The following is a 16,198-nucleotide window of genomic DNA, read 5'->3' as shown; positions in this document are numbered from 1 at the left end:
AACAAACATCCATCCATCTCACAAGATTTTTCATTTATAGTATTAAGATTTCGTGGTATTGTTACATTTTATTTTAATACTATTGGAGTAGACTGCCGTCGTCTTAACTGGAAAAGCAACCTACTGCGTTCAGAACCTCATTGAAATTTTATCAAAATCGATTCAGCCGTTGTATTTCTCAAAGAAATGCAGTGCAGGATGGCACTGATTAAGAGGAATTAGATAAATATGCAATCGCTATTGAAATAATAAAATAGCAAATTGAAAAAAAAGCCTTTTATTATATATCTGTAATTCTGTATTAATAGAAACAGGTAATCAGACTCGTACGTAGATTAAAATTTATATACATTGTTAATAAATTATAGACTATAATGATTAGGTACAATTTCAAATATTGAACACTCCAGGCTAAATACAAGAATTTATATAATATATAAATATAGAAGCCATAAAGAATGTAGTCATCCACTTTTTAGTTATAATCATCATCCAAATGGTGAAGATAATTATCAGAAATATCATCATTATGGGATCATTGAAAATATTTTAAAAAGATGTAGGTGCATTAGCATCATCCTCTCCCCTCATCCCCTCATCACCGTAACCTAGGTAATTCATGAGGAATTGATCAGTATTTAATGAATTTCTGATAAATTTTGACATAATGGGCTAAGTGATCTGATTTCAACCTTCACTGGCGCGTGCCAACATTAAGTATTGGTGTTGACGTATTGGAGATACGTCAACACCAATACTTAATGTTAATAATATAAATAAATAACTTAATGTTATTTAATGTTTTCATTATCACACAGGGAAAACCTAATGAGCATTTAAAATAGAATGCCACACAAACAATTTAACAGAAAACATTTGCCACATTTTTCTTAGAATGACAAAGTAGAAAAATAATAAATCACAGGATTAAACCAAATTCGATATCTCGATATAATATGAGTGATTAAAACTAGTATTTATTAAAAATATTTGCTTTTAGATATCATAAAAAGTTACAATTAAACTATAACAAATATTAGTCAGCCATATCATATTCTCAGTAAGAAATAATTTACTAAAATCCTTAGAGCAAAGATTCCAAGGTTACCTCTATTTTAAATGCTCAAAAGTTGAATGAACCCTTTAAACTTATAATTATATAAATTAATTTATTACAATACTAATATGAATAATTGTGACTAGACAAAATTATCACTCTTCATAAACTCCATACATGAAAGTAGCCATTTGGCAAATATCAAATAGAAGCTATAAACTAAATATGATTGGAAAACTATGAGATTATGTATCAGAAACAAATAATTTTGGCAACTCAGATTCCAAACGAATAACTCTGACTATAGATGTCAGCCGCCAGTTATCAACAGGATTTGCATTTTTGGGACTGTATGACTCTGGAGCAATGAATGTACTATAATATGAGATTAATTCATGAGACTGATCTCCATCCAGGTCGGCAATCATTAATGACTGCTCCTGATATGTTAAGTCAGGCTGACATATAGGCAGAGGTACATCACTATTTATAGGCCCTCTTACACATATTTGAAGAATATCAGTCTGACTTACATTAACATTGTGTGTTTGCATTTTATCAAATGACACCAGAACAATCCTTTCTGATATATCATGAGCTGTAAAATTTGCATATTTTATAAAGGAAGATATAGATGCTACATTTATAGTAGGCCTATAGTAAAATATATCGTAATTCTTTGGGCTTTGATTTTGTACATTATATTTGACTTCATCAATTTTCAGTGCACCTTTAGCCAAGTGTGCACTGTTCCACTGTCATAATTTTAAAACAAATCCACGAATGGAATTTGCAAATGCAAAGCTGCTAGGTTTCATAGCAAACACATGGTTAGCAGAGTACTGCCAACTGACATTGGTTGTGCCATTTCTGTCGAGCAATAATTTTAATGTAACACGACATGAATATGGACATTCACCAGAATTTTCCACTATAAGTCTCCCAGGACCGTTTGTGAACATGTGCCTTGTGTTACCAATATTTTTCTTCAAGCTAAGATTAAGTTTCTTTGTGATTGAAGCTGCTACGGTATGATTCACAGTCTGATCTGATTTAAATGCTTTTCTGTTGATTGTACGAAGTGATAATAACCTTACAGCTTCAGTGGTACTGTTCTTGCAGAGATAAGGTAAGTTCAAATGAACTGTTTCAGATTCAGAGAGTAACTTGACAGATAAGCAATCATCCATAGTTACTGGCTCTCCAATTATATTTCCCGTTGCACCAGAGATCATTAACAATGAGTTGTGATTTGTGTTCGGATAAACAGTTGCAACTGTTAGAAGATCTGTTACTTTGTCTCTATCCATATCCTTTACAAGAGTGGGGAAATCTATTGCAGCTATATTACTGAACACTTTCCCATGTTTGTGAATATACCAGTAATAAGTCCCTGACAAAGGATTCAATGCTGCAAGCAAGCCCTCAGATCCAGAAACCAAGCAGTCCATCTGACCGTCACGATTAACATCTAAAATATGACATTTAATTTCTGTAGGGATTCTATTCTCTCTTGTGTACCAACCAACTTTACCAGAGTTCCCGACTATAAGCAATACACCATTCACATTGTCATTGTTGCCATTTTCCTGCTTCATATGGTTGCCGCGGTATATGAATATTAAATTCTTTGTGTTCGCTATAGCACCTTCTACAACTTGCACGGCGCCTGACAATTCGATTTCGTCGTACGGCAATTCCCAACTAGTAGTTTTGTCCTGCCACTCCTCACGCGCGCATTCACCGACTTCGGAGCAAGGAATACCCCACAGAAATATAACTACAGTAAAAATACAAACGAGTATTGACGTGATGAAGGCGCAGCAACGCGGGAATGACATTTTATTAGAGGCATCCGACTGCAAGAAACTTACGTTGTCCATTGTGCTTTCAACTGTATTAAGATTAGTGTTAAACTCGTCCATATCACTCATACTGTAATTCTTTGAGGACTGCAGACCGCTGTTAAAGTCTAAATTGTTACAGCTGTCCGTTGTTTTCATATGAACATTATTTTCCAACCTATGATCATCTTCCGAGTCGGACTCCGATAAAATCTGTTTCAGCGGTGCATAATTACCGCCGTTTCCATTTGCAGACATGGCGTATAGATGTTAATAGTTATTAACAGTCACATCCTTTGGATTGTAAGCGTATTTTAAGAAATATTTTATAATGTCGGCAAGAAAAATATATAATATTTGGTTGAATCAATAATGAGTGTTACCCTATTTTAAAAATATTTACCCAATTTGTCTCGCCAGATAATTGTAAAACTATTAAAAGAGCATTAACCAATAATACGATACCAACCAAAAAATAAAATTACTTTAATATTATTAGTCGAGGAATTACTTTATTTTTTAATATAATCTGTGAATACTATACGCGGGGTAATTCTTTTCCCCTCAAAAAAGAAATTCTCTATATTGAAGTTAGCAACCCATGAAATAAAAAATAAGATTATTTTTACTTCGTTAGAAGGATATTGGTGTTCTGTGGTTAGAACTCAAAGAAAATATAATACTTGAGATGTTGTTTTGAAGATAATTATTACTATATGATTATTGACAGATATTGCAAATATTATGTGGTTTAACATCAGAGGGAGGAACTCTCCTTCTAATTGTTAGTAAAGCGGACTAGCGACCCTATTGCTGGCAAATTCATGACAGGTTGACCTCCACGAGGTTGCTATTTTGTTTAATTCATCACGATGGGTGGTCTGCTTGGATCCTGATTTCATCCTCATTTCATAACCCTCCACTAGTGTCCCGTCAGTATATACTTTTGTACAATACCGTTAATAAACTTATATCCTTATATTATAAAAAATATAATAATTGTTAATCGTCGACGTATAGGATTATAGGCATAATTAAGTATTTAGGCAACATCTTAATACACTTGGCAATTTATTTTAATATTTGGGATTACTAAACAGTCTACTTTTACTTGAAATGAATTTACGCAAGATTTCTTGAATTCAACTTACAACATTAAACTGCACGTTTTAAACCATAAAATCGGTATATTAGTTTTTCTACAAAGAATATTAATTTTGTTTTTATTTTGTTTGGCGAAAAGATACGAAGGAAGACTGATAATTGTATGCGTTACAAATCTTTGTATTTACTAATTGTAGTTGTTTTGCTATCCATGAATAATGACTGGACCGATTTTGACTTTCAAGTTTAATTGACTTTTTATGGCTAGGACTACGTAAAAATTCAAAGCTGATCAAATCTCTGAAATGATTGTAACTTTTTGTGTACTACCATATAACGGGACTTTATTGTTAGAAAAATAAAGTTAAATTCCATTTTGAGAGATTCGAAGGATCTTTAGTCTATTTGGTTATTTCCGTCAAAGGAGGGTAGCTTGATGGTCGGAAGTCTAATATTACACATTTGTACTGCTGTTATCTAATTAACTTAGATTGATTTACAGAAGAAAAATAAAAAGAAGAGAAATTCCACGCGGACGAATTCGCGGGAATAGCTGGTTACATATATGAAATGTAGATACCAGCGATTCAGAGTACAAGATAGCGACAATATTTTCATAGAACCGAATGTAATTTAATATACTTTCATCTGTGTGCATAAATTTATATCGTATGTTTTGAGTATTGTATTATTATTATAATGGTAGTAAGACGAATAACTGCGAATGTAAGGTACGAGCCCACAACTACAACCATTATATTTAGGTACATTATCCATAATTTTCGTCGAATTTGTCAACTATAAGAGAGTAGAATTTTGTTGAGAATATATCAATTGATGTTCTTGTTCCGAAGTTTACTTAACTTCGGAACAAGAACACCAATTGATATATTATTTCGCTGCTTGAATTGGTGCATTATTCCAGAATGACTTACATAATTCATGTATACACACCCGCACATACATAAGCTATGTATTTTATAATATACACAAAACTCACAAAGTTATGAACGGCCCAACGAAGCCAGGGCAGACCACTAGTATTAAATAAAACGAAATCTTTTAAGACAGAATGTATATTTTTTTATAATAAATTATTTGCAGTTCTTTTTATACATTATTTCTATAAACATCGAAACACGAGTTTCCTTCTATTATGTCACACTTATTTAGGTAGTTGGTGCTTCCCCTTACAAAATTGTATAAAAATAATCTTGTTTAAATTAAATAACATTCATTTTCTATGTTCAGCGAGAAAATCTCCTGAATTTGACAGTTGCCTCGTGCATAACGCCGATTAAATAATTTATGTGGATGTAAATATTGACACCTATACAATGATGGTGAAACCTAAATACGTTCTAATTGAGATTATTAAGGTACAGTTAATTAATTCTACATTAGTGAACATCACTAGCCAAACCTGCCTTCTACTTTACGACGATATAGTATACCGAATAACCATTACATGGTTTCAACCTGCCGACATCATTCATTTACTTAACTACGATAATGAAATAAATAGAAAACAAAAACAAGAATTATATACATCTTCAGCCTCAAAAATACTTCCATTGGATAATAAATTGCTGCTGCAAATTCAGATTTGTAGTTAATGTTTGATGGCACTAAGTTTTAATTAAAAACTAGCAGATTTAGTACAGTCGGTGCCGTATATCGTTACACAAAACAGATGTCAATGGATGTAGGACTTAACAGAAACGTAGGAACAAAGATAAAATATCAGCTTTTATGCTTTAGTGAACAAGTAAATCTACTCTTAGCCAATAAATAAATTAATAGAAATATAATTATATAAAATAATGTGATGATTTCTTAACACGATGGACAAGATTAGGCATTAGTGAACAATTTACTAAAATAACAATATCAGTAGTTAAGTGCGGGCTGCATTATTGTAGGGCTGCGCATACAAAGTGCCACAGGTCCGTCGTACTTTGTACATACTGGCCACAAGAAAGGAACAACACGCGACAGTAAAACAGTTTTACAATTAGACATTCATGATCAGTCTTGCATTATTTGCACAAATCTCTATATACAGACACAGATTTGACTTATAAAAGAAATAATAATTTGCGTAAAAATTCCACTAAATACCATAGTTGAGTCCCATATTGAATACTTATAAATAATACAGTTCATTATTATAAATTAATAGTTTGTTAGTTTGCTATTAAAAATAAAAGGTCCAGCCCTTTACACTAGCATCCTGTACTAGACACAGATTACATACAATGCATTTGTACAAACAAAATACAGCATTATGATAACGGGCGTACGTTGCTCACAATATATCTATTATTCAATTATACGCCCTTCAACACATTATTTTCTCTCTCAATTTCATATACTATAAACATCATTCAATATTAGATGCTATTGACTAAATAAATTACACAGATCCTAGTGTTAGATCGAGTATGGATATTTGCCGAGATAGTCTATTAATGTAGGGGGCAACGGTAATAACCTGTGTTTAGGGGCAGACCACAGTTTTGGCTTCAAGGGGTTCGAGTCTAAAGATTTGTGTATGGCGAGCCGGGCGGCTTCTTTTAAACTTGGTGGGTTCTTTCTGAAGGGGCTTGTAAGTAGGACGGGCGAATGGGGACAGCCTTCCCGGTTGACCCACACAGTGCCGGCGGCGCCCTTCTCCCCGATGAGTATGTAGTGCTGCACCATCTCGACCACGCATCTAAACCGCGGCATATATTTAACTAATGATGTGTCACAGTCTAACCTGTAATAAAAATAAGCTAACATTAATAAAATAAGAAATATATTTAAATTGCACATACTATTTCAATTATGTCACATAAATTAACTTTATTTTTTAAATGCATGAAGTAGTTATTTATCACGGGACAATGGTACTTATTCCAATGTATCTCTATTCAATTATGAATTAATAAACATATTGTTCCACAATACAAAACTGATTTAAAAGGTGAAAAAAATAAACATTATTCTGACATACACACACAATGTGTATTTAAAATTATAATTTAGTAACGAATTTAACAGGCACTTCTCAATCAGAGAAGTATTAAAATTAAATAAGCTGTCTCTACATCCCAACATACAACAATTAGGGATGTCCGAACCACTGCATACACCTTAATTATTTGATATTAAGTATATATTTAAATGGTTTGGTTTCTTAATAATTTAGAATACAAATAAAAGGTAAAAGAAGCTCACCTAAAGAATCCATCTTCAAAATGTATCCGAACCGACGTGGGCCCTCGGTCCGTTTGTACTGAGAGGGAGAAAATAAAATTCTTATCACCAGACCGCCGTATTAGGAATGCGCCTATGCTTGCATCCTTCAGTAAATTCTGGGCACCCTGGAAAGATAGAAAATGATACATTAGTAAACAGTATAACCATCGCGCCTAAGAGTATTATTAAATTCTTGTCCCAGACGGGACTAGGTTCACTACCTAGTACTACACTACACTACTTTGAAAAAAGGCAAGCACAATAGATCTATGCTGGTCGCAGTACTACAGGTTTTAGCATCTAATTAATAAAAAATATTATTTGCAAAGAGTATACACCCAACCGAAATTGGTGAACTCATGATGAAACCTCAAGAAATTTATAGATGTGAAAGGAAAATATAAATAATTTTTCAACCTTACATGGTGCGGTCACTTTACCATTCATATGAAAGTTCAAAGTATATTTTCTGTTTGCCAATTCTGTTTTTTTTTGTCATTTTAGTTTTACAATTAATCTACATGACTTTCATGTTGGTGTACTATTCAAAACTAATCTATATAGACAATATTAAGTGGCTGGTTCCCAAATGCATTATCTAAAACTTATGTTCCATTTTATATAAAATATTAAAGGCAAATATTTAAGATACATTTAAAAATGGCGATAATAAATGTACTTAATAGTACCAGATTCATTACTAAATGCAAAGTTGACTATATATATATTTAAAAACCCATTTCTGGCCTCTGTCATTAATGATGTCATCCCAGTCGTAATGATTGGGCATAATCACATACTTGGAAATTATTGAAACATGTTATTTATCTAGAAAAGAGGACTGTAATCTTAGTTGTTATATTTAGATTCAGAAAACAATATCAGTCATAGTCCATAATTATTCAATGAGTAGTCATGACATATTAAATAACTTATAATAAATTATGGGAACAAGGAAAATATTCTTACAGACAATTTTGTAAAAATAGATTTTAACCTTCAGATTCAGTACAACATTTCTTAAAGAAGTGCTTTATTGTACAATTATAGGAGATAATATTTGTATCTTTTTTTAGTTTTACAACTGCACCACTAGATGGTGTCAGTTAGTTTTAATAATTTTATGCTACATCTCGATGTTAAGATTTCCATGAGAGCTGTATAAGCATTTTGTTAATTTTTTATGTATAGAGAATTGCGTAATGATTTCTATAGTTTAATGTATTAACTACCTTAATCTTAGTACATCCTTGGGATCTGTGGATAAGCTTATTCATTTATAGATTTCTTAGCAGTCAAAGTTTTTAGAACTCAAGAATTTGTCAGTCTTTTTCATAATAAAACAAGATTACTAAAGATTTAACTTTGTCAGTCGAAGTTTTTATAACTCAATTTGTCAGTCTCTTTTATGATAAAACATAGGATTAGTAATGATTTACAACTTGCTTGTTGGAGGAATTTCTTCCTAGAACGCTGGCTAATGTCTGAGGTCATATCGTAGTTCAATGTTTTTTCGCATTAAATAACAAAGTGATTGATAGGCATTCATAAACAAGTCTTGTGCTATTTTAGAAAATATAACATTCTCAGATAGATAACTGACGTTAAACGCGAATGTTGTTGCTATAGATATATTATAACAATGTAGGAGTGAACATATATACTGTCTAATAGTTTTATGTATACATACATACGAATTTATAATTCTGTCATGCCGTTCATACATGCCTTAGATATATAAGTTGGCGAGAATAAAAGTCACCTCAAACCTTGGGGAAGGGCTTGCAGAACTTTTTCGTGACTAATAAATTTATGATTAATAATGTTAGCTGTTGCAAGTCAGTGATGCTTAAATGTGAGAGACAATTTTAAAGCCAACCTACATTGTACCATATTTAAGGCAAGCCATGAATAAATAAATGATATACTTAGGGGATAGAAACTTGTGGCACAGTAAATAAGATTTTTACATTGACGACCTTGGTGGTCCAGCGGTCTAGTGCATCGCTTTACGACCGTTGGTCGCGGATTCGATTCCTCGCACGGCACAAACATTTGTATTCATGAGTATGATTGTTTGTATCGGTCTGGGTGTTTTCTATGTATAATATGTATGTATTTACAAAAAAAGATATCTATGTATATGTATCAGTTGTCTAGTACCCATTACACAAGCTTTAGCTAGCTTAACTTGGGTCAAGATGGCGCTGTGTGAATTGTCCTGAGATTATTATAATTATTATTATCTCTTGGTATAGTAAATAGGATATTTACCTCTACTGACTTTTGACTAGGTTGCGCTAGCCATAGCATCAGCTGATGTTAATATCCGATAACTACATTGATATTGTACTATGTTCAGGCTACTTTTAAAAAATTATATAATAAACATACCTGTAAATCTAAATCCTCGTAATACCATCCTGATAGGTTCAGCACATCAAATGTGTCTTTTATCCGGATACCGTCTTTGTATTGTCGCAGGTAGAATGGTGAACATGGGTTGGCGTACAGCGGCGAGTGTGGCAAGTATACTGGGCGAGTGGTGAATGGTGAGGTAGCTGGAGAGTGATGGTGTGTCGGCCACTTGCCGGAGATGGGGGTCAAGTTCAGCAAGAACTCGTTCCTGCAGGTTGGACAGCTGGCGGCAATGCCGACCCCTGGTACACCCACATTTAGACATGGATCTGAAATGGGAGAAAATGTAATTTTAGTACATATATTATCAATCAAGCAATAGTTATTCAGACAAGTAACATTTTTTATTCAAATGCTTAAATAAATATTTTTTCATTCATTTTTATCCAGTTCAGTATACAGATTAAATTGAGAAAAATTTTCAAGAAATTCAATGGATTTTTTTTTTAATAATTCTCTCTTTTTAATAACTCATTCAAAAAGCATTTCTATCATCATAAGAACAATAAATGGAATAGTTATTTAACAAATAATATAACCTTATATCCTACACTAATACAGATTAAAATAACTATATTATAGGAAAAACAACCTTAAAGTTAAACCCCTAGTAGATTTCTGAAAGTTAATGTTGGTTTTAGTTACACATCAGCTGCCAAATAGCTGCTATGTTTACTTTGAACAGTGAAATTACATGACATCTCAGACCATGTGAATGGCAACGCATAGAAAGTACCACAAGTCACATGATGTGGTATGTGGTACTGCTCAAGTATATACATGGTTAACATCAATTGTACCTTGACCTCGGAGGTCTAATGGTTTAGCACAATGCTTTACGTCCGATGGTTGCAGGTTCGATTCCTCACATGGCACAAACATTTGTATTCATGAGTAGAATTGTTTGTATCGGTCTGGGTGTTTTTTATGTATAATATGTATGTATTTACAGAAAAAAAAATATATTAATAATAATACAAATATATAAAAAATGTATTTGTATCAGTTGTCTAGTACCCACAACACAAGCTTTAGCTAGCTTAGTTTGGGACTAGATGGCGCTGTGTGAATTGTCCTGAGATTATTATTATTATTAATTAATGTACCACAGGGTCTTCATATAGTGATTAACATACAACATGCATATAATAAACATATGTACGTAATGATAATATATAAATTTAAACTTTATGACACATGTCTCTTGCAGGAATATATTCAGAACTTGGTTTAAAAAAAAACAGGAAACAAGATATATAAAAAATATATTTTTTAAGAAATATCTTCTAATTTAAAATAGGAATATGAAATGAATAGTTTAATTTTGAAAAAGAACATAATACAGAAACCATATTTTAACTATAAACTAGTTCCTATTTATATATAATAACCTATAGAATTACTTTAATTTAATGTAATTCTATAGGTTAAAATAATTAATAGTTAAATTCATTTATATAAGTACTTAGTTAAATAACTGAAACTCAGCATATATATATATATATGCAGTCATATATACCCCACTGAAAATCAGCATGTGAAATATATATACTGCAGTATAAATGAACATAATACAGAGTCACATTCAGCGTTACTACTATGTTTTAGCTTTTAGCTTTTAAATTGTATAGTATTTAAGATAGATAGCATCTAAGAATACTGTAATGCTGAATAAATGTCTTTATTATTATTATTATTATTAAATAATACTTAATATAAATAAAGCCCCAATTATTACCAGTATCAATTGTAAACATAATGAATGCATAATTAAACTGAATTTTTTTTAGTTCAATTATTAAAACTTAAAGCATATTAAAATATTGATAACGATTTATATTGCTTGTAACTAAAAAATAAACTTACTATGAGGAGATAACCTCGCAGCCAACGTCATATTGAAAGGAATTTTTTTCGACTCTATTATTTGTACCACGCACATTTGCTTTTCACAGTATTCACAGTTCCACTATGCTGAGCCGTTGTGCAACCCAACAGCCAATTCTCAGAAGGCCACAATTCGTAATTTACACACTCAACTAAACTTCAGATTGGTCGTATTTATGAACACATTATTGGTTGTACACGAATGCAAAGTTTTGTCCTATAATTATACTTCCTATGATAATAACGATATTGAGTAAGTTTCATTAAAATTGCTGAAGATTGTACAATATTATTCTCATAATCCACTTAAAAATACACAAGAAGGAAACTAATAACTTTTTTTTAATGCAATGTCACTTAAAAAGCACAGAGTAAAAATAACAATAGTAACGAGACTTTAAATAACAACTAAGTGAATTAAATACCACATTACGACACAAGCGAGTGCTTGAACGTTTCAAAACGGAATGAACGCTTGAGCAGCAATAATGAACGGACAGAGCAAAGCGATATTATTTCTGCGTCAACCACTACGTACGCACTGCTCACTCGCGACTAGCGACACGTTGTGCTGCGCTGTTTGTAAATTGATTTGAACGTCTGTTGAGCGTTGTGATCTCTGGCGCTTCTTGCACACTCGACAGAAGAGGGGATTCGAACGAGGACAACTGTACTGACGAGATGAGGCTAAAATCGCATATAAAACTTGAACATTCACTAACTTCTGAGAATTCATTCACAATAATCAACCAGTTATACCAACAAGAAATTTTGTTCTTCAATATAAAGTCGGTTTTATAAATAAATTTGATGACGGTGTGATTAACATGTTGGTAACATAGAAAGTTTGAAATATAACGAAAAGTTATAATATGATGATAAAATAATCGATTAAGTTGCGTTATCGCACCCTTCTTTTGGCTATTAAAACAACGTAAAAAATGAACTGAAAATCAATACATTAATATTTTTAACATATGTATTTTTTTTAATTCAATATATCCAGCTACTCTAATACGTTTACATTAGCCGATTAATATTCGCCAAATATTATATATATAGATTAACCTTTTACTTTTCCTTGTCTGGATCAGATAATTATTAGTAAAAAGAGCTACATCATTAGCATTATGCAACAGAATGTGAACGCATCCATAACCTAATAATAGCATATGGTAGGTAAGTACGTACATAAGATAATATTATCTAGATTCTATGTAATCATGTAAAAGTATAAAACGTTACCGCGAAAACTAATAACGCGTTGCATTCATATGAGAATTAAGTTATCGGTTCACAGATAAGATTTCCTATAATGGTACTATTCAGAAAATCACTAAGTACCTGGATTTTAAAAACACCTATATCCAAGAATTATCTGCTCTTATCAGAATCCTAGAAATTTGTAAGTACCAATATTTTTTCGTTTTGATATCGGCAATCAGTTGTTAAACTAATAAATAATGTGATTATTTGAAATAGATATATAAAGTACATTTTGAATAATTAGGTATCTGGAAAAATCCATAATTGTATTCTGTGTAATAATAGTAATAGTAATGTTGCTATATATTTTTCAACTATAGCGTAAACGTACCGTTCAAAAGCTTTTTAATATGTAATTGTAAAACAAAGGAAAATCTGTATAAAATATTTCCATAGTTAGTTTCCATTATGTTGATCGCACGGACTCTGTTATTACATGTTTTAATTATTATAATACAATTTTTTATTAGTATAACGTTATTTTTCTGTCTTCTCTGACTAATAAAGAGATTTTTAGATTATCGTGTACAAACACACTTGTATTTAAAACATACTTTCATTTAGAAAAATACTTATATTTTTTTACCATGGTACACGTTTTAACGTGTACATATTTTATATATTAAATATAGAGACACGGTTCGTTAACGATTTATTATCTATGTCTATGCCTATATGATTATCGCCTTAGTAACTACTTCAATAGTGATAAGATATATCTGTTATTAAATAACGTAAACGTCACTAATCACGACATGGGATGCCAACCGTCCGAGGATACTCGTACAAATATGAGATTTTTTAACTTCAACAAGAGTATATTCAACTCTGAACGAGTTTGTACAAATTGTAATAAAAATACTATACTGTTAGAATGCCCAATTATACTATTATACAAGTATTTATCAGATATTTAAAATTTTTAAGGTTAGCAACTCTGGTTACCATTAGTTATACTATGAAATATTATCTTATCTGTGGTTATACAGTAATAAGCTACGTGGGTAGTAAATTTAAAATATACACGAAATTAATCCTAAACTATAAGAATTCCTACCTACTTAAGTATAACGGCTTCATAAATATATTGTTTGATTTGCTAGTAAACTACGTTAGACATTACGTATTTAAATGTATACATTCTTAATGGAGTAACGTTAAAGAATATAATAGTTTATTTTTAAACTCAGAAGAAAACTAAGTACATTGTAAAGTTTCCCAAACTTATCTTTGCCGAATGCATTTTGTGCCGAGCCATAACAATAAAAAAATTATTAAATATTTATACACAATTTTCACAAAATATTTGTGAATATTGTGAATAATAGTGTGCAAATAAAACCTTTTAATTGTAAGCAGGATATTAGGTTATTAGGTGACAAAATGGTCAGTAATGTAGTACTTAACAAGGGTTTTGTTTTATCATAACATATTAAGTTATCAAATTGTTGTAAACAACTATCGAATCATACATCCACTTTTGAAGTCACCGATTATATAGAAATCAATGATTAATTCTAACATTCCAAATAAATACAATTATCAAAATCTTCATTGGTAAATCATTTCTCTAATTAAAAAAAGTATTAAAATTAATAAAGAATTTGGGTAGTTAGAAAAATTATATTAATAAAGTGATTTTCTTGACGTAACGTACCTATTAAAGTGTCTATTCATTTATAAGGATTTGAATGTCTCGCGCACTATTCCGACTTTCCTAAAATATCACGAAACATAAACCAAGCAAAGGCTGTATGGGCTTAGACTCTTTGCCTTTCCTATAAGGATAAATAAAAAAAGTTTATATTTTGTTCGGTTTTTCCCATTTCAGGGAAAGGCAAAAAGTCATTATTTTTGACGTAACTGTCTGTATGAGATTGCTGTTTTTTATGTAATTAGAAGAGCAACCAAATTCCGGCCCGTACCCGCGCAATCGACTTTGTACAAAATCTACTACATATTTACTTTCACAAAATGAATAAGCGTTATACCTACCTACAATGCATACGCGTGAAAAGTGATTCACGTTTTTCTTAGCATTACACACATAGTTGATAACGTGGAAGACAATCAGACGGAATTTGGAGTTGGGACGTGATGTCTAACTAAACTCATGGCAGAATTTCAACACGACTAAAGCGACCATGCGTTTCGCATTCTACAGGACTGTCCTGTAGTGGCAATTGTAAACCGTTGGCCTTAAGTAGCAATGATAACTCCAAAAAAGTCAATAAAGGTTTAACAAATAATGTTAAACGAGATTGACTTTACTGATTACTTCGTAGGTACCGTGATGACCCAGGCGAGAGTTGGCCTTCAGCCGCTCCATAAGTCCTTCCGGTTTGAAGTGCCATCTGCACTCGCCCTTATCGCCCGGAGAAGCTGTAGCAGCATTAGAGTAACCCGAAAAAAAGTGCTGCTGCACTTTGCACTGTCATATTTTTTAAATATGTATTAATCCAACAAATGTACTGTTACTTTTTGTACAGTGTGCATAATATATAAATAAATCTTTTTTAATTCTTCAAAATTATAATTGAGAAAAAGTCCGGTATTGATTTCTGGTATTAATGGCTGCCCTAAACATGGTAGCGTAGAAGGCACGCAGGTGTCCGCGTGCGACGCGAGAGGCACTTCCCCGTATTGCGATTATATTCGGCGTTCTCGGAATCCCTTACCTGAGCCAGCGCAGCTTTCACAACCATCTGCCGGCTGTCGTTGGTGCGTTATAGTCTTGAGCATAATCGTTCAATTTAGTTCGCAGCTCTCTCTCCAGTTCATTCTTTTAGTTCGCATCCCACTCGATTCAGAGAATGGCTAGTCAACTTCCACGTCTATTAGTATTATTTATTTATTTAACTTTACAAAAATACAGTGTGCATATAAATGTAATAACATATATAAATATACAGATAATTACTATATATGAATTATTATCCCGCGCGAGTGTGCGTTCTTGTTTTTATAGCAAGACGTTTTGCGTTTTATGAAACAAACTAAAGAGCGAAAGATCTGCGAACAAATTTGCGTAGTTCGTCTTTGGGAGTGCTCTACCGAACTAGATCGCTTGTGAACTACACAAACTTCACTATTCCGTTCGCAATACGCAGCTGCGTGTTGAATTCGTGTGAATGGTTTCATAGACAAATATATAAATCTCCTTTATTTAGTACGCTATATAACGTGAATGACTTACATGGATTTCGTTATTCAGTGCAAAAAAAGAAACAAACGAATTATTTTCGTAATAGGTACTTCATAATAAAGTTTTTTTAATGCGTTAGTAGCTGTTTCGAGACTTTCATCCTCAATCATATTATTTTATGAGATAAAAGATAGCCTATGTCCGCATAATACTAATAAATATAATAATAATAAT

The 16,198-nt window shown here is 32.0% G+C and overlaps 2 protein-coding genes across 2 annotated transcripts; both read right to left on the bottom strand.

Annotated features, from left to right (window-relative positions):
• Positions 1 to 1,611: 1,611 nt before the first annotated feature.
• LOC131841125 (uncharacterized) lies at positions 1,612 to 3,263 on the bottom strand. Its single transcript, XM_059189373.1, has one exon. The coding sequence runs from the start codon at positions 3,157 to 3,159 to the stop codon at positions 1,816 to 1,818; it is 1,344 nt and encodes a 447-aa protein (XP_059045356.1). The 5' UTR covers positions 3,160 to 3,263; the 3' UTR covers positions 1,612 to 1,815.
• A 1,814-nt stretch (positions 3,264 to 5,077) lies between these two features.
• Positions 5,078 to 12,116, bottom strand: LOC131841158 (suppressor of cytokine signaling 2-like). The gene is made up of 4 exons (XM_059189417.1): positions 11,533 to 12,116; positions 9,643 to 9,935; positions 7,228 to 7,373; positions 5,078 to 6,766 (listed from the first exon to the last, which is right to left on the bottom strand). Exons 1-4 carry the CDS (start codon positions 11,606 to 11,608, stop codon positions 6,439 to 6,441), a joined length of 843 nt encoding a protein of 280 aa, XP_059045400.1. The 5' UTR covers positions 11,609 to 12,116; the 3' UTR covers positions 5,078 to 6,438.
• Positions 12,117 to 16,198: the final 4,082 nt, after the last annotated feature.

The sequence above is a fragment of the Achroia grisella genome, unplaced genomic scaffold, assembly GCF_030625045.1.
Source record: "Achroia grisella isolate CSIRO2021 unplaced genomic scaffold, CSIRO_AGI_Agris_v1 utg1573, whole genome shotgun sequence".
NCBI lineage: Eukaryota > Metazoa > Arthropoda > Insecta > Lepidoptera > Pyralidae > Achroia > Achroia grisella.
This window is presented reverse-complemented; position numbering and strand designations above follow the sequence as displayed.

What these genes read in the sequence shown, in the direction of transcription:
- LOC131841125 (XM_059189373.1), bottom strand. Translation starts at nt 3,159, where the DNA reads ATGTCTGCAAATGGAAACGGCGGTAATTATGCACCGCTGAAACAGATT.
- LOC131841158 (XM_059189417.1), bottom strand. Translation starts at nt 11,608, where the DNA reads ATGTGCGTGGTACAAATAATAGAGTCGAAAAAAATTCCTTTCAATATG. An exon ending in TGCGAGGTTATCTCCTCATA is followed by an intron (nt 9,936 to 11,532) that starts GTAAGTTTATTT and finishes CTCCCATTTCAG; the next exon opens with ATCCATGTCTAAATGTGGGT. An exon ending in TTTGAAGATGGATTCTTTAG is followed by an intron (nt 6,767 to 7,227) that starts GTGAGCTTCTTT and finishes TTTTTATTACAG; the next exon opens with GTTAGACTGTGACACATCAT.